We start from the raw sequence: 22,387 nt of genomic DNA, 5'->3' as shown, positions 1-22,387 counted from the left end.
TATTCTTTACTTGGATGCCCATTAGCCAGTACAATAGGTAGTTACAACTCTTGCTTTGATTCCCCAGATATAGGATCTTGGAAGGAAATAGGATTTCAGCAGCTTAACACTTCGCGCCTCCTTTGTTGTGTTCTTCGCCTCATAATGCTCTAAATGTTTTTAGTAAGTGACAGGTCTTGACTGCAGGCAGGAAGGTTTGCCCAGACTCATTTATACTATGGAACTATGCTGTTGTAAACTGACTCGTCACACCACAGGACAGTTTTCCACTTTGCCTCAGTCCACTTTAAATAAACGTATGCTCAGAGAACGCAGCATTGTTTCTGGGCTTTGTTCATTGTGGCTTCTTTGCATGGTGGAGATTTACCTCGGATTTGTGGATGCAGCGACAAACTGTGTTCGCTGATGATGTTGCCAGTGCACTGATTTCTACTAGAGTCCTGTCTGTGTTAATGCTGTGTTGCCTGAGGGCCCAAAGATCACAACCATTCAGTATTTGTTTTTAGTCCTGTCCCTTGTGTGCAGAGATTTTCTGGATTGTGTAAATGCTTAGATAATAAATTTGGACAGTAGATGACGAAGTCCCCAAATGTTTTGTAATGTTATGTTGAGGAATATTATTCTCCCTTTTTTCACAAATTACTGTGAAACCTCAAGTTAAACTCCTTACTTCTGAAAAATAGCTTCTCTGATATGCTTATTTACTGTAATGCCCACTCAAGATACCGATGATACCAATCATTGCCTCTTAGGTGCAGGGTGGGCTGAGTGCAGTGTTGTAGTCAGCAATAATGCCTGAATGCACCAAAGAGAATTTTCTTTTTTCCCCAAAATGATTTAATTACCTGAAGCTTATCCTCTGAGTGCAAAATTAGCAAAATCCATGAACTTGCATGTGTGTGATGCCACACGACCTACGATGATGTACAGTAAAACAATGCAATGACTAAAGCCAGCCAGACAAGAGCTCATGCAGCTGAGACAAAAAAAGACCAGACCAAGTCCAACATTATGCACATTCCCCACCAACGACACAGGGGTTTGAATTACTTAAAGTTATAGCAGACCACCTTCAGTTTTCTGGTTTTAATGTTTTGGCCAATCTATTTAAATGAATGAGGTAGCCGAAACCTTATAACTACTATTTTCTATTAATGCACTTCAGTATTCCGCTGTCCACTTTGACCTCAATAATGAACACATAGTAGAATTATCACCTTTCTGACAGTCTCAACCAAAAAACTGAGATATAATAACCTTCTAAAAGCAGCATTGATGACAGAGCAACTCATGATAATAACAACAACAACAACAACAATAATAATAATAATAATAATAATAATAATAATTCATTTTATTTATAAAGCACTTTACATTTACTAACAAATCTCAAAGTGCTACACAAGCGGATTAAGACCAAGAATAGAACATAATAAACATGTAAAGCATAGAAACATATAAAACATAGAATAACACAGCATTAAAGTAAAAAGTAATGATCACTTTAAAATGTTTTTCTGAACAAAAAAGTCTGTAACTGTTTTTTGAAACAGTCCACAGTCTGTGCTGCCCTCAGGTTCTCAGGCAGAGCATTCCAGAGCCGTGGAGCAGCTGCTGAGAAGGCTCGGTCCCCCATTGTGTGGAGTTTGGATCTGGGGGGGTAGAGGCGATAGGTGTTGCTGGAACGGAGGTGTCTTGTTGTAGATTGCAATGTGAGGAGTTCCTTAAGATACTGTGGGGCATTTCCATGGATGCACTGGTGGGTAAGTAGACAGACTTTGTAATCAATGCGAAGTTGGATGGGAAGCCAGTGAAGTGTCTGGAGGACAGGAGTGATGTGTTGGTGTTTCCGCACTCTCATAAGGATCCTGGCGGCGCTGTTTTGAACATATTGGAGCTTTTGAAGACTCCTGCCGGAGATTCCAATGAGAAGTGCATTGCAGTAGTCCAGCCTGGAGGAGACATAGGTGTGGACCAGCCTTTCAGCGTCACAGGGGGACAGGGAGGGGCAGAGTTTGGCTTTGTTTCTCAGATGAAAAAATGCAATTTTGCAGAGGTGTTGGACATGTGTTTCGGATGACAGGTGGGGGTCGAACTTGACCCCCAGGTTGCTAACAGAGTTGGAGAGGGTAATGGTGTGACCAGAAAAAGAGATACAATATATGGGTGAGGAATGAAGCTCATGGGTGGTGCCAACTAGAAGGGCTTCTGTTTTGATGCTGTTTAGCTGAAGGAAGTTCTCTGTTATCCATGCCTTAATGTCCTCCAGGCAACAGGGAGAGTTGACGGAAACGGCGATAGGGTCGGGCTCAGTCTCACGTAGAGCTGAGTATCATCAGCATAGCAGTGGAAGGAGACTGACGTGGCCCAGTGGGAGCATGTAGATGTTGAAAAGGGTCGACCCAAGAACCGACCCCTGTGGCACCCCACATGTGACTGAGTGTAACTGAGATTTGCATCCCCCAGGGCCAAACACTCAGCTCTTTTTGTGAGATAGGAACCAAACCATCCCAAAGCAGTGCCAGAAAAACCAACGGTACGCTGCAGACGATAGAGGACAATTTTGTGGTCTACTGTATCAAAAGCGGCAGTGAGGTCCAGAAGAATGAGAAGAGATGGGAAGCCCTGGTCAGCAGCCATTAGGAGGTCGTTAGTTACAGTATTATGCCTGATCTGTGTGTATACTACATCTCTTTTGTCATCTGCTCAAATATGTTTTCCTATCATTGTTATGCTGATGACACACAGCTCTTTCTGTCCATTCATGGGATGACTCCACTGTCTCAACACATTTTCCTGCCTGACTCTATGACATCTCTGCTTGGATGAGAGAGGGACATCTCAATCTGTCCAGGACAGAATTCCAGGTCTTTCCAGCCAAACCTTTACATACAACAAAGCATCAGAATGAACTTAGAATTAGCCAGAAATCTGAGGGTCAACATTGAGAACAAAATAAGCTTCCGTCTTTCAGGCATGAAGATATGCCCTCTTCAACATCAGAAAGGAAACATTCTATCTTTCTAAATCCTGTATGCTCTCCAACCAGCAGCATTATATCTTATCAGTGCCCTAGAGGGAAACCAGCAGGTCCAACAAACCTCTCATTCAGTGTATTTTAACACTGGGTTGTCAGATTTTTTTTTGACATGCAAACAGGCAGAGACGCCTTTATTACTTTGTGATTTATTAAACACTAATATTACCACTAATGCTGATTTAATCAAACTCTCCTTGTTTTTTTCAGCACTTGAGATAGATGTGCATCCAACGACCTCATTGTTGTGCTTGTCTTGTTTGTTATCCCTGCACTTTATCCAGGGGTGGGCAATACTACAAATTATGGTTTTATTCAATACTTAGTAATACCAGCTAACAATCACTGATATCCATACTGGTACTAATATTTTTTTGTTTTGCAAAATGCAACTAATGTGCTGTCATGCAAGGAGGGATGCTTCATGAATCGTGAAATTTATTTATTATTAGGTCAATTAAGTTAAATCACAACCCTTATTAGTCACCGTTCAATAGTTGCTAAACATGAAGAATTTTGCCATTGTTATTCCTCGTAAATTATTATTTAGATCAATCTGGAACTGAAAACTAAAACCCCACTTATCTCATCTGCCCTATAGGAGAATAACAAAAACTGATATGTTTTTTTAATATTGTAAATTATGTAATTAACAGTTATTGATTATTTCATTAATAAATGTTTATCAGCTATTTAATTTGTTTTAACTTAATTATTTTACATGTGACAGACTTGACAAACATTTTGTCTCTAGTCTACATGCTTTTGTCTCCCCTGACTCTTGGGCTGGTCTTGGTTTGTCTTTCACTCTACTTATCACAGCATAGTGCATCCTCAGCCCCTCCTCACTCCATTTTACCATTTCTCCCTACATGTCCATTTAGCTCTACCCACTCTTTTACCTGCTCTGCAGAAACTCAACAAGGACTTTATTTAGACCATCAGTTACCCCACACTTACTCAGAACCTAATAAAACTCTAATAAATAACTAAAACTCTACTCAGACTCCAGCTCCTATCAGCTAAGCACCGTTCTCACTATGGGTCAAGAAATTAAAGCTCTCCAAAGGTTTCAAAGTGCAGCTGTTCACATCCTTTGACATCTCATGTTGACATAGCAGGTATACTTTGGTATGTCTATTGGACACTCTAGGAGCACGACCATGTCATATAGTGGATGGACCATTTGCACATCTGCCCAAGAAGACAAGTCCTGAATAGGTTGCATTATAGAATAAAATGAGAGTGCACAGACACTGTGCAATGGAGACCAAGAAGAAAAGGTCACAGTGGGCCAAGATGTTCAAACAGTGGACTTTAGATGACTGAAATAAAGTCTTGTGGACTGATGAGTCAAAGTTTTAGGTTGCTTAGGTTCCAAGCAAAGAACATGTGTCAGAGACAAAGCTCCTGAGAAGATGATAGATGCCTGCCATCAGGGAAACATGGAGGGGGAAGATGTGATGATCTGGGGAGCTCCTGTTGAGGAAGCTCTGCAGAAAGCCTGGGAGGAAATCCCACCTGAACATCTGCAAAAACAGATCGCTAAAATGCCACGGCTTTCTCAAAGAGTTATGGCTGCAAAGGGTGTTCTTTCTGTTTTATGAAGGTAAAGTTAAACATGCAAATTTGAGTTGATCATTATTATGTGCTACAAATACAATACAATATTTTTGTTGCCAGAAGAAAACATTTGGTCGACAGATTAATGAAGTATCTATCTATCAATCTGTCTGTATTGTAGACATACACCAACCAGCCACAATATTAGTTACATATGTTCAAGCCAACGCAATTCAAAACAGTACTTCTGCCCAGAATTCTACTTTTAAATGATTAATTTCTCAGTTATTAAGAAGACACTGCCCAGAAAGGATAATTCTACTGTGTGTTTCTTATTGAGGTCATTGAAGTCATAATGGGTGGTGGAGTCGTATTAGGGTACATCATATTAGGAGGTGGCCACTCTATTTAAAAGTAATGAGTGGGTCTTGGTCCTGGGTGTATCGTGTTCCTTTATCCTGATCTTGCTATCACAGGATTTTTTTCAGTCAGTGATCAGTGACTTCTTCTATTTGCTGTTGGTACATACTTTGCAAGGGTTTGTTCATCAATGAGGGTTTTGGCTCTTGCCCCTCTGGCTTTTGCTCGCTGAGGTTTTCACTAAGCACATCATCACTTTGGGACATTTTCTGATGTATCCGTGAAACTATGTTGTTTCATCCTGGTTCCCACTTGACTGCATGATCCTCAACAGCTGCTTTGTTGCCTTCTGGTACTGTCCCCTCAGTTCTGACTACCTTTGCTATCCTTGTTACCATCCACACCGGACAAAAATATTTGTGAGAGGCCACTAAATCACCTACATAACTATTGAGGTCTAATTCTGTTTTATAGTATTCTCCTACTGCATTGTTCATTAAAGCCCACTATGAGGCTAAAAATAAATGTACTTGTCCCTGCAAGCAGTTGCTGTAGTGGTTACCATGTTAATAACCAAGGGTCAGGCCTTAGCCTATTTAAACCCAGAAGTATGACAGTTACACACAGTTTCCAACACCATCGATGTGCTGAAAGGCATTGCCACCAGCACAAGTCTCAGTCTACATAATTAGCCAATTAAAGTGAAGCATGGACCCAATCAAGACCATTAAGACTTAGATCAGCTAACTTATAGATACCAACTGCATGGTTAGACCGGTGAGAGAGGGCTTTGGCAGGTAATTACTATGATGGTGGCTCTGTGAACAGATAAACAAATGTATGGTTTCTCATTGACGGTCACACCCTACCCCAGTCCCCCAAATCCTTTTCTAAGGTTTTTGCTTCTGCTAAATATGCTCCTACTCTGCTCTTGACTATTTTTTAAGGGGGAAGGAAAAGCAAGATGATGGACATCATTAAGATCAGCGGTGTGTGCTGAGGCGTTGCACTGCTATAGCGACTGCATCCACCATCGTAATGTTCATTAACACTGCATAGCCCTAATCCCCAATACACACATACCTCTTTATTACCACAACAGAGCAAACACAGCATTAAACAGCATTAAGAGTAAATGGATATTTTATTAATCTGAGGAGTGGAGGAGGGGGATGAAGACGAGTTTTTAATTCGGAGCACTGACTGCTTGACCTTTTTAGTAGCATGGGAGAGGGTGAGTGACTGTGACTGGAGTTGGGTTTTTTCTTTTTTTTAATTTGAGTTTACCGAGTAAGATTTCCTTTTTTGTATTAGAGTAGGAGAGCAGTGCAGGCTGCCACATTTTAATTATTTTCTCCCTCTTTCTGCTTTTCTCTTCACCTCCCCTCCCTCATCTTCCATAGCAATTTGGCAAGATTTTAGACGTGGAGATTATTTTTAACGAGCGAGGCTCCAAGGTAAGTGTACTATTACCATACATTCACCAGTGTTCTCTCACACACACATAATTTTCAGCTGACTGTATTTGTCCGATGCCTTGTTTTCTCTTGCAGTCTTGCAATCTCATGGTTCTTCCCAGCTCACTTTCCCTGTGTCCCTAAGTAATTAGGGATCTCTCAGTGACACATTCCTCTAGGCAGCTGTCGCACTTTGCCAAAATACTGTATATTTGACATACAATGAATAACCCCCACTCATCTTAACATTGAAGCTAGTAATAACACAGTTTGCCCAACCTGTGGTGTCATGGAGTGAAAATAAACTGGATAATAATATACTACACTAAGCTAGAATCTGGCACAGCATGAAATATAAGAACACACTGACGAGACGAAACTTGCAACAAATAAAAACACAGCTGCCATTTTCATGCAGGTCAAAAGGTCCACTGCCGGTCAACCCAATGTATACAGCCACCATCCCCTGTCTGTGAGCAGCATGTCTCATGACGACTGTTTGACCTGCTCCAATATTTCTATGTACCTGAAGGATCATGGTTTGCAATGCTGTGGTTTTAATTACCTCTTAACTACCTCGTGTTAGATATTTAACTTATATGATCACAAATGGGCAACTCATTAACAAAGCGGTGTGTCGTATTCACGGATGGCCACAGATCAACTAAGCCACCTGCAAAAATGTATTTAAAAGAGATGCTCCAAACCTAAACCCAGAATACCACCTGCCAAATCCTGTAAACATACAGTAGGCCCAATGCCAATTCCTATTTTAAACCCCTTAACCTCAGTATTAAGTGCGCCCTTGTTTTCCAGTTTCCCCTCAAAACTAAATGTCTCCCAAATAAATGGGACAACCCTTTAAGACCGTATACGTCATCGGAGCCAAATGGGAGCTCTTGTTTCTAAGGAGTTCTCAGTCTAATACCTTTTGTAACACTGTTCACATTGCCAATACACACAGACCAATGTTACTGCCTACAATCACAATACTCATAAAGTTAGGAGGAGCAGATAACAACCTGTTCTCCTACTTATCCCCCTGCACCACTTGTAAAAGAGCAATGCTATACTGAGATTATATGCAAATATGAATTTGAAAATACGGGACTTAGTTAAGTAACTGGCTTATAGACTTCAGGTGAACTGATACTACCAATTTTAGTTTTCTATTTTTAGTCAAAAAATGTACATTCTGTAACACATGAAACGTCATCAAATAAAGATAATTGTGTGGTTAATTTATTTTTATGGGCCAGTTAACAGAAATAGAGAAAACATTTTCTCCCTAACCCTTAAGGCTGATGTCAATCTGGACAACCCCTACACGACACATGAAGACGCAAAACCAAGGGTTAGGACCACAGATCGGGCCAAAAGGTTTAAGTTTTGCATTAAAATTGTTGTTAGTAGTTAACATAGTCAGTTCAGTGTGAAGTATTATTTGAACTAAACTGGACTGCAGGAAGTAGTACAATACATTGCTAAAATAGTAAAGTCAAAAAGGAAATTAAACTAGAAAAAGATTTTAAACACATTTCTGAATGTGAATGTGTTTCTGCAACTGTGTTGGGAAGAGCTATACTTAGCCACACCAGTTGAAAACAGTTTCTTGTCAACTTGTACTGTGGTTGTTGTGCTAGACCACAGCAACTAAACAGTGGTACAAACTAACAGAAATATAATTCTCAAGTGTAATTCTGTCAAAAAACAAATCCCTCAAATTGATTATATTTTCTCATTTTACGAATTGCAACTGTCAAGCGTCTGAAAAACTACGTTTATAGTAAGTTCTATTTCATATAATGCCTTCCCTAACCCCGTACCTAAACCCTTAATCATCACATATAATTAATCCTAATCCGTATACTCATCCTAACTTTATGAAAAAAGTCAGGCCCAAACTCCACTGTGTGTGTGGACAGTTTCATGTCATCTGTTACTTCTGGTAGGTCCAGTTGGTTCTCCAACTGCAAGTGCGTCAAGGTCTGTGGTGTTAGAAGAACCAAAAATACAGGAATACACAAACACATAAACACACTGTGATGAGTGTTAACCGAAGTCTGTGTCTGTCTGTGGTTTTTCCTGTGTTCCTGGCTTCTCGTACTATAATTCCCGTTCTGTTTCTCATGTTTGTCTAACCAGCCTGACGTCTCTTCAGCTTCTGCTTCTAGATCTAGACCTCCTCCTAACTTGCAGCTATGTCATTTGTGCTTTGTGTCTTTTTCTTCTCTCTTTGTTTTCCCCGTTGTTTCATCAATTCATTTCTGGACTTCCTTCTTTTGTTACTTGATTTTCAACCCCACCTCCTGCCCACTGCAGGGCTTTGGGTTTGTAACATTTGAAACGAGTGCAGATGCTGACCGTGCACGGGAGAAACTAAATGGTACAATCGTAGAGGGACGCAAAATAGAGGTGCCTTCCTTTTCCAGTCTCTCCTTACTTCCTGTCCCCATTTTTCTTTTACTCCCCTCCTTCCTCTGACTTTCTCTTTCCTTTCTTTTCCTGCCTGATGTTTACTCCCTCAATTCCCTGTCTTCCTACATCCATTTTCTCTCTCCCACCTGCCTGCTGCACCTTGAACTCTGCATGCTGAACCCTGATCCGTAAGTGTGTGTGACAAAGAGAGAGACAGATGTATTCAGCATTTTGTGGGTGTATTATAGTGTTTCTTTGACACAAACATTAAATTCTTCTTTGGTAATGATGGTATCAGTATCCATCATCAGTATCATTTGTGCTTATGTTGTTGGAATGTGCATGAAATCACAGTGGTTTTTGATTTGAAACTCCTTTGATCAGTGATCTGGCATTAACGCCATTTTAAAACTGCCTTTTAACCATAGCTACTGATTCTGCAATTACATAAATGCAGCTTGTCCACCAACCTTGAGCAACCTGTTCAAAATTGGAAACTTTGTGGACATAGTAATTCTGTGCAGCTCTTTGGAGATGATTGGCTCAGTGATCTCAAGGAAAGTTAGAAAGCCCAATCCAGCCACGTTCCTCTTTGACTTCCTTTGTACAAAACACACTGACAGTAACAACAGAACAACATAAAAGCAAGTACAACCCATCTTACATAGTGGATAATGCTAATGCACAGAGACTTTTTAACAGAGCACTATCATGTTTGTCTTCTTCTACGGCCTCCTTCCTGTGTGCTGCTGTATTCTGGTCCACAGCAAGCAACAAAAAAGTTTTGTTGTAGGCAATGCACATACTATAGGGGAGCTTTTGCATTGGTCACCACATGAAGCTTGTTGGAGCAGTTTGTAATGTCTCCATTCTTTTGCATGCAAAGTAAAATTATTTCTAATAGTAAGTCTTTTTTCCAGTTTCCATTTTAAAGCTGGGTTGAGTTTTCAGCCGAATGAATTGATATGAAAAAACACTCATCAATACCACTGTGAAACCGTGGAACATTGTCAAACCTTGTTTTGTTTTTTTGTACATCTAAGATCAAAATTATTATGTGAAACATTGCATCCCAAACTACAATGTCTGTGTTCATTCTTTTTTAAAGGCTTGTTGGAATTTATTCTCACTTGTTTTTGTGAACAAACTGTCCTGCCAACAAAAACAACAACTCCACAGGCTGCTTGCTCAAGCAGTTCGTTACAACCCATAGTTATGTTTTTTGCAGTCATGTTAGACGGCACCGAGAGTTTCACGAAATCGGTAACTATAAAGCAAACCTTTACTAAAACCCACAATCCTAATAATAAGGCTTCCAATTATATGTCAGTCTAAGAATGGCTTTACCACACTGTCGAATCTATTTAGTGGAACATTCAGGACTGAAAAGAAAAACCTTTTTCTACAGCAGTAACATCTCATCTGTGGTATTTTCCTGCCACAGCTTGAGTGCTGATTCAGGAAACTCTTCCATGGGTCACATCAGGAGGCAGGGTCTGACAACCTGTATGGTTGTTTGGGTTGGAGGACTTGTACTTAAACGTTGATTGTATTTCAGCATCAGATATTTTACTCACTGCATGTAGCCTTATTTGCTAAAAATGATAAAATACCAGCATGATACAGAAAGTGCTTATCATGTGGATGGGTGTGGTTTGTGTATCTGTTCTGACACTAACCTTTGTCTGCTGACAGGTCAACAATGCTACAGCCAGAGTAATGACCAACAAAAAGGTGGCAAACCCTTACACGAACGGTAAGACACACGGTCCACACAGCTTTTCCTCCAAATGTTCCCAGCTCTTCTGCAGATATTCTACTTGGTGCTTCCTTTCCATGTGTTCTGGTCTCATGTCTTCTCTTAGTCACTAGTTTCTCCTGTTGACTTCATTCTCGATTTCCTGTCCATCATTTCACTGCAGACTGTCTGTATTAAAAAGCAACACATCTTATGGTTGTATTTATGAGAACAGTTATATCATTTTGATCCAGTGCTACTCATGGAAACCCAAAGCTACAAACAGAAGCTAGGCAGCAGATTCAGCCTTCACACGAGAAGAGTTGTTCACGTTTGATTAATGAAACCAATATTTGTCAATGTGCCATCCAATTTGTTTTAAAATATCACAAATAGCAAAGTAAAATATTTTCTGCCTCATCAGTAAGAGGTAGGAAGAGGGGGCAAAAGAAAAGGGCACAAGAAAAAAGAGAATAAATGGGTAAATTAATAGATTCAATAAAAAGAGCCAAGGATCATTTGTAAAGAGGGAGAAAAAGGCCTTGATGATGCTTTTCTCTCTTACAGATACTCGTGTAAGTGTATGGGATGAGAGTGGCAAAGGGCCACTGACAGAACAATGTAGGCTTTAAAAAGTAAAAGAAGGAAAGAACATAAAAGGATGAATAAAGCAAGCAGGAAATTAAATGGTCAGACATGACATGATACAAACACATGTGCACAGTTGTTTCTAAAATGCTACATAATTATATGAAACGATATTTATAGTTTCAATACAGCTTTTCATCATTATTAACAATAAAATTATTTGTGTATGTCTGTGATCTTTTTTAAATATATATAATCGATTGGACCTTGTTGCTGCTGTCAAGTACAACACTATAATAGCAATTGGAACCTTTTTTATTGAAATATATATTGAAGTATCAAAGCAAAGGAGTCATGCATATTTAGGAAGTAGTAGTGCAGTACTCCCTGCACCTGCACTGACCCCTGCTGGCTCTTCAGCCCCTAAAACCCACTGTTCAAAAAAGAAGTCTACAAATTTACTGAAGATGTATTTGTAAATTAAAATAAATCTCCTAATTATATTTTTAAAAAGCGTGTATTTCCTTACTTACCTAACTTCAGTAGTTTGTGACCTTGCACTGTGGTTACTAAGTGAACAGGTGATATTTTTAAAACACATTTTGCATTTGCTTTAAAGACATCGCCCTAAGAGCTGTAGCATTCCACCAGTAACCGATCATTAATCCATGGCTGTATTTAGAAAAGTACTTGTGTAGTTAGTTGTAGTTGTATTAAACTGATAAAAAAAAAACATAATAAAGAAAAGAGGATGGTTTCTGCAGGAACCTACTGTACACAGTAGGTGGACCCTCAAAACAATCTTCAGATCAGGAAAGAGAGCAGACGCAATATTGTTCTTTACTCAGCTCTGTCTGTCTCCCTAAACAACAGGATCATTCGTGTAAACCACTGTGGTCGTCATACAGCATGTATGTAGCAGCTACTCATGTAGGAGCTCGAACCTTCTAGATCTACCATAGACTTAAGTAACACCCTAAATCAGGGCTGGCGCTGACCTCGTTGATGTCCCACATGAGCTTGTAATTCCATTACTGCTGATGTAGGTATGTATTTATGTGGCAAAACTGATTATCAAATAAAAACACCATAACACCAGTGATTTTACAGAAGGAAAACAATTTTAATTTACCATAGTTTAAGGAAGATGTTCAGGCTGCTGTGCCAGGTGCATAATTGGGTTCTTTCCCACTCGTACACACATTGGAAGTTCATCTCTCTTGCTGTTTTATGATCCCCACTTATATAAGTTAGGGAGGTTACATTCTTGTTTGTCACACAAGGAGACCTTGCCAAAGCTTACGTCATCAGTTCAGTCATATTATTATTAAAAAGCAGAAGAACCAAATGTTTGGTTATTGTTCAGTGGATGTTGGGCAGCTTGGTGATGGAACGCTGCCTTACAGCTAAGAGGAGAAAAGTTTGGATGTCCCTCCCACAGTCCAGAGACATGCACGTTAGGTGGACTGGTGACTGTCTGGGGTGAACCCTGCCTCTCGCCCCTATGACAGCTGGGATAAGTTATAGCCCCCTGCTAGTAGTAAGAAATAATGGATGATGGATTTTTGCCAAAGTAATTGACAGTAAGATTGTAACTAACATTAGTTTATTAAACAGTAATAATTGTACCGTATGTAACATTATTTTGGACTTAACTTATGATAACAACTAATGATGTTACAAATGTCCCAACCAGTCTGCTTGAATTACTAAATACTTGCATGACACCCACCATCCCCACCACCTGCCACGCCAGCCATGAGCTAAATGCTTTTTGCACAGCAAACAGTCTGCATTGAAATCAAGCTTTGTTCGAAATTATATTAATATATCCTTTTTTTGCCGTGTCGATTTGATTATTACGAGGACGTTTAAGTCTGACTTCATAAATGAGTCAGAGAGAGAGGACACACCTATTCAACATGCCTACCTTTATTTTATTATTTTTTTATCTTACCATTTATTTGCTTATTTGAGTCCAATTATGTATTAATTACACCTAGATGCACAAAATAACAAATGGACGCTGCCCATTAGCCATAAATATAAGTACACTGCAAAAGTGTCAATGATATTATGACAGCAGATAAAAAGATAAAAGAAGATAAATGCTACAGATGAAAATGAGACACACAAGGACAGAGCTGAGTGATTTCCATTTGACCTTTAATCATACATTACAGCTATTGATGTTGGTTTGAACCATATATCGCACATCTTGCATTTTTGCATTTCGATGCAACACTGAAGACAGATTAAAATAAGAAGTATAACTCTGATTAAAAAATACAGCACTAAAATGCGCTAAAATTCACCTTGCTGCATGTGTGACTGTCTATTTGTTTTCTGCTGCAGGCTGGAAGTTGAATCCAGTGGTTGGAGCTGTATATGGTCCGGAATTTTATGCAGGTAAGTGACTGAACATAATTTTTAAAAGGAAAAATAATTATTTATAATTATAATTCTTTCCAGTCGATCTTTATACTCATGTTTCTTTTTATCTTGATATTTGTCCTTTTGTTTTCCTTTAAATGTGCTGTGTTGAATACAGAGTGTAGGCATCCAGTTTGTGTACTGGGTCGACCCTGAAACATCATAGATTCAGGTGTTTCTGTAAGAGTATGTCCGGGTGCACCGGTGTCTTTGCTTTGTGTTTAAACTGTGTGTGTGTGTGTGTGTGTGTGTGTCTGTGTGCATGCGTGTGTGCAGTTTGCAGTGGCAGCTTGGTTTCATTTGGTAGAAGTGCTGAGACTGTCTGCTTCCGTTAACTGCTCTCCTTTTTGCTCATTAGTCGGAAATCTGTTCATTTCCAGACAGTTTTACAGCAGCTCTTCTAAATATCCGCCCTGACAGAGAGGCCATCCATCTCTTTTATTTTTCCCCTACTTTTTTCCTGCTTTTCTGCCTCTCTACCTCCATCTCACCATCTATTCCTCCATTTACCAACCAAAAAAACCCCAGTCTTGGATACCTTCCACTAAGCCTGTATCAGCAATCCAGTGGAATGGAAAGTACTTTTATAAAGGTGCAGCTCATTTGCAACCAACTTGCAAATCTCTTTGGAAAGAAACATAATTGCAACTGGATTATGTCTTTATGTTTGTCAACCTTCCTTAACTAATCTTAAAGAATGACTTCGCTGGACTGACTTTGCTTGCTAGCCGAGTATTAGAGGAAGCTCCTCCTCTGTTAAATCTGCTGCGTGGCAGAAAGTGGAGGCCCAGCTGTAGACAGAACAAAGAGTTAGTAAGCTCTGTCGATGCACTAATGGTATATAGTTAGATGACAGCTGACATCATGTTAACTGCTAAATGTTACATCATCTCCAACAGAATCATAAGCAAATGTTACAGTCACCATCACCACTGCCCAAAGCTCCATTACAGCACACACATTATCACCTGCCAGTTTTGTCCTTTGGCCCATTGCTTCCCAGCTGCTATGCTGCCTGTAACTATAGATAAGCTCCCTGGAATGTTATAGTCACTGTCCCCGCTATTAGTCAAGTGATTGTCACTGTAGGAACAACTGTCACAACCCGACAACAATTAGAACTGACTAAACATCATTTGAATGTTTTTATCTCCGGTCCTACACCCACACTGTCCTGCAGAGCTTGGCATCTTACCAGGATGTTGAGCCTCCACACTTGGCTCCAATCAGCACAGTGGACTTATCAGTAACTCAACCTATTCTGGAACCACGTCTCTCTTTGTTTAAACCAGAGGGTTCACATGCAAATCCTGTGTGTAGCCCCATGCGAGCAGCCAACCTGCAACACTCCGGATGAATTGCTGCACATGCATGTGTGTCTACATCTCACATGCGTGTAAACTAGTTCAACAACGCTACAGTTAAGATACCAAATCAACCCATGACTTAACGAGTTACCGCCAAACCTGTAGTAAGGTCAAATGTAGTCACTGGTTCATAAGTTTTTCCTCTGCCAAGATTTTGTCACATCAAAAAACATTGATTTCCTTTTTTATATATGTATATCTGTTGCCCATCTTCACCTTCATTTATTATTTTTGAGTCACTTCATTTGAGTGACTTCATTGTCAATCCTGACCTTGTTTTTTCACATGGATTACAGGTGAACAATGTCAGGAGCATATGATTTCAGTGTATTTAACCACTAAGCCAGAATTTCCACTGTTATTCCTTCTGTCTGTTTCTACACACATTCTATAAACAGAGTCTCCTATTTTAGATTCCACTCAATGATTATAACTTCTGTGTTGCTGATCATATTATTCCCAATATCATTTTTCATTTGTACCCAAATGACACTCTGATTTACGTACCAATAAAAACACAGATATCTTGTATGTTACACATTCAGGGCTGGATGCTCTAGAACTTTCTTCAGCTACATGATAGCAAAACTGAGGTCATTCTATTTGTTCTCTTAATCTGATCTCACTTTGGGAACCTAAGCAACATAAAGCCTGCTGCTCAAAACCTTAGTATCATCTTTGACTTCATGCTTTGCTTTGAGTAGTAGATACAGACAGTTCAGTCCTGCTTTTTAAACCTTAGAAAATTAGTAAACCTTTCTTTCTGTGGCAGACCCCAAAAAACTAGTACATACTCTTAGAACCTCTCATCTTGATTATTGCAACTCTCTCCTCTCTGTGTTTAACCTTAAGTCCACTGATCGTCTCCATCCTGTTAAAAATGCAGCAGCTTGGCTACTGAGGAATTCCACCAGAACAGAATTCATTAGAACCTGTCCTTGCTTTATTGCATTTATTGGATCCCTGTTGGCTTTAGAATTGATTTTGAAATGAATTCTATTACTTATTAACATAAGTTTTACTTAAGTTTTTACTTTGTTTGAGACCCTTACTAGTCCCAAACAAACCGAAAAGCCCTTATTAACTATCCTAAGGTGCTATGTCACAAAAACAAACCAAGAGTTTGCCTCGAGCAGCCTCCCTGAGAATCTTAGATCAGCAGAAACCATGTCCACATTTAAAACTTTGAAAGCATATTTATATATGAAATAGTTTTTCTGATTATATTTGTATGTCTGTGTATTTGGTGGTTCTTTTTACAACAAAGTTCGATATTTTTTTTTTATCATTTTGTCATTTTCAGGGATTGTAGTGGTGCTGTAAATGCTGGAATTTTAATGTTGTGTTCCAAGGTCTGAAATGTGCTTGGACTTTAGATAAAGTGCTTGAAAATGCATGAAACAGCAGCTGTATATTTTTAACAATAACTGGTAGCAGTGTGACTGAGTAGTTAGTTCACTTAGTAGGTGGAGAAGTAAACAAATCTATAATTAAAAGTGTTTGACCTGGGTGTCGCTGGTGCCTCTGTGTGTGACTGTGATCGGCTGGTCTTTTTTCGTGTGTGACCCTGCCCCCACCCCCCAAGAGACAGACACGACTGCGCCAACATGCCTTGAGGTTGCTGCTTTAATGAGCGTTGGCTCCAAAACGAAAAAAACAAAGCTTGGATAAAAAGAGCCTTCTGCAGAAAAGAGCTACAGGTTTTCACTATAGGAGAATCTGTGCTTTTAAGTCAAATGAAAAGTTGTGTTGTAGTGTAGAATTTTCGAGTAACGTTTGACCGACAAGATCGACCAAGAATGGCTTTCGGCTTGTGCCTTCAGGGGTCGCACGTGTTCTGCATGTTGATTTGGCATGAGTTTCTTTTGCGACAGCCCTCCCATTTTATCCGGGCTCAAGCCCTTGGTGGCCGCACCTGGTGGAGCTGGGACTCAAACCCGCAGCCTTCTGCCTCCCCACCCAATGCTTTACCACTGAGTCACCTTTATGTTAGACCAACGTTACATGTAAATGGTAATGTGTTAATGCAACTGCCAGGGGATTAATTCACAGGCTAAATGATTGAGAGGTGTTGTGTGTTAGTGTGGGAATGCTAGTATTCCATGTCAATTATGATACGTTCATTTATGCAATATGCAGTAAAGGTAACAACGGTAACTATTATTAAGTTCAGCAAACATTATTCTACTGCATAATCAGCCAACTTATGGTTAACTGAGTAAGGTTAAAAAGGAAGGAGGAAAAAAAAAAGGTTTTCACATGCTTTGCAATCAGCATTGTTTTCTTTGTTTTCATGGTTTTCCTTAAGTTGAATTCTCATTCATTTCAAATAGTATGACCAAAACATTAGAACCATGTCTTATTATAATGCATTCAAGTAGATTCCACCAGCAGGTATGAGCTCAATAATATAGTAGAATTATAACCTTTATGAGATTTTCAAGATAAAAAATAAGAAATAAGAACTTGTAAATGTAGAATTCATGGCAGAGCTGCAGTATTAGATTGTACAGGGGGTCATAAAGTTATGGCTAATAGTGCAACTTTTTGCTTTACTTGGCACTGGTTTGTATTGTTAATGCTTTTCTTTATCAAATCAGGTTTTGCTTTGATTTCTACAATACAAAGGAAAATGTTCTTACTTTTTTCTGCTATTAAAAAGTGAATTCTCATTGTTCATAGCATAATGCCTTCTTTTTTGATGTGATTTTAAAAGTGATAATCATTTTTAGTATTCATCTTTTTTGTGCAAATATCTAATTTACCAGAGCTGTAAAGTGCTGAAAAGTTTAAATTTAAAAAACTTTAATACTGCATGAAAGTTAAAGTTACTTACTATAATGACTTTATCTGTACTAAGCACTAAATCAGATAGAAAATCAGAAAATTCAATCAAAAACTCTGAATAAGGGACTGGAGGACGGTACACGATAACAAATAATAGTGGTTTTTGAGTTTTCCAGTTTGGGGTTGAGAGTGTAAGAGTGAAGCTCTCAAACGAGTGCCATATATAGTTAATATTAAACCACTAGTTGACATTTTTATGTATATTTCAGGACGTACAAAATCCATGAACCCTTGTCTTTCAAATGTTGCTGTAATGAAACTGAACCTTTAGGTACTGGATGCTTAAAAGCCACAACAGAATTGAAGGAAAGGTTGACAATACATAAAATGTAACTTTTTAATTATCATCAATTAGAAATGACCAATTGGAATGAACCAGAAAACAAGAAGAAGCTTACTACATTAACATACAAATGCCAAAAGAAATTCTGTACAGTAAAATAACAGGAGCTTGTTTATAATGGTGAGGTCAGGAAAGCACACATTCATCAGTAACAGACATCTACGTACTGTACATACATATAAGATATAACAAAGCTTGGTGGGGTAAAAACTTCCTTTTTTGTTTTCGATCATGGTTCATACATTAGCTTCAGTCCATATGCAGGGTGTGTGCATCACAGACACCAAAGAAAGTTGTGTTTATGTGTGTGAGCTCATGTGGGCATGTGTGTGTTTGAGCAACTGGGTATAATATACTGCAAGTGCATGAAGGACAATAGGGGAAATGTAATACTGATTGATTGACTGTGTCCTAGACTGGGTATATGCAAAGAAGGACAAATGTGTGTGTGCATCTGCTGTGAGAAGTGTATGCAGAGCTTGGCAGAGCAGCTCTCCCATGCACGGCAAATAAGATTAAAATGCAAAATGCAGGCGGGGAAGTAACAAGGCAAGCAGCTCAAGCCTTTTAAACATATGCTGAAAAATTTGCAAGTGGGAAGGGTGACATTAGATCATCTCTGGGCTTTGTCATATCGGTATCCCATCACTGGTCCAGGGCCACTGTCAGCTATTGACCCTGTCTTTACTATATGAGTGATATGTGGTGCGTTAAGAGCAAGCAGGATTGGTCTAGAGATTTACTCATTCAAAGTTACTACAAAAAAACCATAGGATATTATAAACGATTATTATAAATACTTTTTAAAAATACTAAGAAATGAAAGATTGATGGAATATATTGATATATGAAATACTTTAGAATAAATTAGATAATGTAAGACAGGTAAGGTAAATCCAGTATGGCACTATGTTATTGAAAAACTAATAATAGTTACAAAGTTCAATCACAAATATTTTAATGATGTTCTTTGCACTGGAGGCTGCTACGGTGTTTGAAGCGTAGAAATTGGGTTTCTGTCTATTACTGTTTGTACAATCCTGCTCGTTCAGTCTGTTGGTCTGAACAGTTGTGATGCCATCTCTGCAGCACACAACCAATTACCTAATTAATGGTAATGAACATTTGGGGCGACTGTGGTGCAGGAAGGTAGAGCGGTTGTCCACCAATCTCACAGTTGTTGGTTCAATCCCCGGCTCCTCCGGTCACATGTCGAAGTGTCCTTGAGCAAGACACTGAACCCCAACTTAGTTGCTCCCGGTGAGTGTTGGCCAGCTGCATAGCAGCTCCTCCATCGGTGTGATTGTGAGTGTGAATGGGTGAATGAGAAGCAGTGTAAAGTGTTTAAGTGCCAATAGGTAGAAAAGTGCTTTATAAGTGCAGAACATTTACAGTAATGAATTACAGCTTTTGTAGTTATGCTCTGATTCTTTTTTCAGTTTTATTTCTAAACTACTGATGTTGTAACATGGCATAGAGACAAAAACAGTCTAACAGCTCTGTCATATCAAGAATAAAACACTGATAAAACCATTTATAAAATGCCAAGAGAGCTGGAAATAAGCTCAGGATACACAGAACAAAGAGCCACAGAAATTTTTTAACAAGGACAAAATACCAAAGTAAAAGTACTTGGTTCTCTTGTAACAATATTTTAGTACAAACACCTGATTTAATCAGAGTAAACACAGTGGATGGTCGTCACTGCTCATTAACCCATGAAGCTGCTTCCTTCTGAAGGAGAGGAGAACAAAACAATTGCTTCCTTCAATCAATCATACGAATGTGTGAATCAGCAGAGACCAGCTCTGTCCCAGTTCTCAGGGCACTGACACCGAGAACAGGCACAGCACTACTTTACATCTGCCCCTTTCTGCACGCAGGGCAACAAGATGAAGAGTTAGTTCAGTTAAAAAAACATTCGGAGAACTGGCCGTTTTATTAATTGATCAACTTTGACAACATGTTCAATGATGCAATGTGAAGTCACCTTTTACAATGAATTTACAGCTTTATGTCTAAAACTAGACCATCACTCCGGGGGTTTTGGCTGCTGAGCAGTGAATGCAGATCTGTGGACAGGCCAAACTCAGCTCAACACTCCAAAGAGTAGAATTACTGTATACAGGCTCAATTTGAGTTCTGCTAATATGTCAAAAAAAGTCTTTTAATAAAGGCTATGGATGGACGGACTAACAACCTACCTGCACGTGTTTTATTGAAGCAATTCTTGTGTTGCTTGTGACTTGTTTTGATTTTTTATTTTCAATTGGCAAAGTGGTTATTTATGAAGTGTGTAAAGTAATGTGATTGTAGTATTCAGTATTCAAATATAGTCCTTTGGTTGTATTTATGATGAGGTTTAAACTTAGTGTTTTAAATTTATGAACCATTTGGTGTTTTGCAAAGTTGTCTGTGCCTCATTATTTATTTCGCTGCATCGCTAATGACTGAGGAGTCGTCATTTAGGAGGTTGCAGGTTCCTGATTTGTGACCGAAGTCAGAGATTTAAACAGGAATTAGCAAGTACAGTTACACTGAGGTCTGTCCATTCTGCTTATCACTACTTGAGATACACAGCCATCTAAAGCTGCAATGGCTGCATGTTTCTGTGTTCTGCGCATATGCAGAACACAGAAATATAAAGTAGAATAAATCGAATTAAATAGGAAGAGTAAAGTAAAAGTAACCCACCGTAAACAAAACACAACTGAGAATGGGAACCTCATCAGCTGTTACTCTTTCTGTTTCTTAATTTTCTTCATCGGTTAATCTTTTCTTATCTTGTCCTTGTGCTTTCTTTGTGTTGAGTGTGGATAGGTCCTTTCCCACCCGTTCAGCAGTGATTGCTGTGCATTTGTAGTGTGTTGGTGAGGGGTCAGATGGTATGTGTGGTGGGGAAGGTGTTTCCGGTGAGGTTTACTTCATTGTTGTCGCCTACTGAGAGAGAGAGTGGTGATCACTTCATTATCATGACTGGACAGAGCTAACAAAGGTGGTCAAAGGGGAGGTAGCCGAGGAAGTGAAAGAGGAGTTGTGGAGGAGGACGGATTATGACAGAAACTGAGTCTTCCTGAATGCAGAAAAATGTCTTGTGGCCACCAACGCTGCTGAGAACTTCTGAAGCATCCTTACAAGGAAGGTCGATCAGTGTGTGTATCCCTAAAGTTTGACCAGCGTCTCCGGAGGCAACACTTCCTCAAAAGAAATAATTTTTACGTAACTTATTCATTCAACAAATTCAGCAGATTTCAGTTGATTCTTTAATGACATATTGAATGTTTTTAGCGAACAAGCTGCATAATGAATTTTCGTAATTTACAAAAATAAAAAACTTTCTTAATTATAATTTAGAACACATTGTACAATCATATTAGTTTATTGTACATATGTACATATAAGTGGCTAAATTAAATGGGTCACTTAAAGGTGTTGTGTGTAGGATGTAGAGGGCACTATTAGCAGAATTGGAATCTAGTATTCATAAATATTTTTTCATTAGTGTATCCTTATAATAAGCCTTTTATAGCTGTGGAGTGCTAATTCATGACCACCATGTTTTAATAGTAACTCACATGATCAACTAAAATCTGGCTCTAAAGGGAAATTTGCTTTTTCATGTTGAATTAACAGCTTGATTGGTGACAAAGTAAATATACCAGACAAATTTGAAATGTTCACGAAATAGGGACAGGAAGCTAAAAACAGTCTGATAATTAAGTGAGCAGCAACAGTTAACAAATATTTTTTTTGTCTAGTTTTTTTGTGAGTGAATAATAAAATCTAAACTGTAATGTAAAACATGCATGAATGGCTTTGAAGAAATAAGCAAACAATTGTTAAGCAATATCGTGATGTAGTGTAGTGATGTTACATTCAGAAAAGTCCTGATTGTTTTAGCAGGTCTTTGATGAAATCAAACTTCACTTATTTTATACACATACAGTGAGAAGCAGCCCTTCATATGAGGTGGATGTTGTTGAGACAGCTTCCTTAAAGGCTAAATCAAAGGATTTATAAACACACCTCTCTCTGGCTCAGCATGCGACACAGGAGGCCGCCTGTAAAATATGATCGTAGGCTGTTTGTCAAAGGTGGTCTTTGGAAAACCTCGGCCATGCTGTAGTGGCTTCTGTTGTGGTTTTCTGCCATGAATACCAAGCCAAATCAATGTTTTATGGTTGAGTCACGGTTGGCAGAGATGTTAACCAGCTCCAATTAAGTCTTTAGCCTTTA

At 39.0% G+C, this 22,387-nt stretch overlaps 1 protein-coding gene across 12 annotated transcripts in view; it reads left to right on the top strand.

The window, feature by feature from the left end:
- The window catches only part of rbfox3a (RNA binding fox-1 homolog 3a), a 541,420-nt gene that overhangs the window by 478,187 nt on the left and 40,846 nt on the right, over positions 1 to 22,387 (top strand). For 10 of the 12 annotated variants that reach the window (XM_067510823.1, XM_067510831.1, XM_067510821.1 and 7 more), the window contains 4 exons: positions 6,364 to 6,417; positions 8,740 to 8,832; positions 10,531 to 10,591; positions 13,517 to 13,570. In XM_067510823.1, coding sequence (XP_067366924.1) covers positions 6,364 to 6,417; positions 8,740 to 8,832; positions 10,531 to 10,591; positions 13,517 to 13,570 — 262 coding nt within the window. The remainder of the gene's footprint in view (positions 1 to 6,363; positions 6,418 to 8,739; positions 8,833 to 10,530; positions 10,592 to 13,516; positions 13,571 to 22,387) is intronic. The other 2 variants (XM_067510826.1, XM_067510828.1) reach the window with 2 other exon arrangements.

Source organism: Channa argus, chromosome 7 (genome assembly GCF_033026475.1).
Source record: "Channa argus isolate prfri chromosome 7, Channa argus male v1.0, whole genome shotgun sequence".
Lineage (NCBI taxonomy): Eukaryota > Metazoa > Chordata > Actinopteri > Anabantiformes > Channidae > Channa > Channa argus.
Note: the sequence above shows the minus strand (reverse complement) of the source record. Positions and strands in the feature narration are given on the sequence as shown.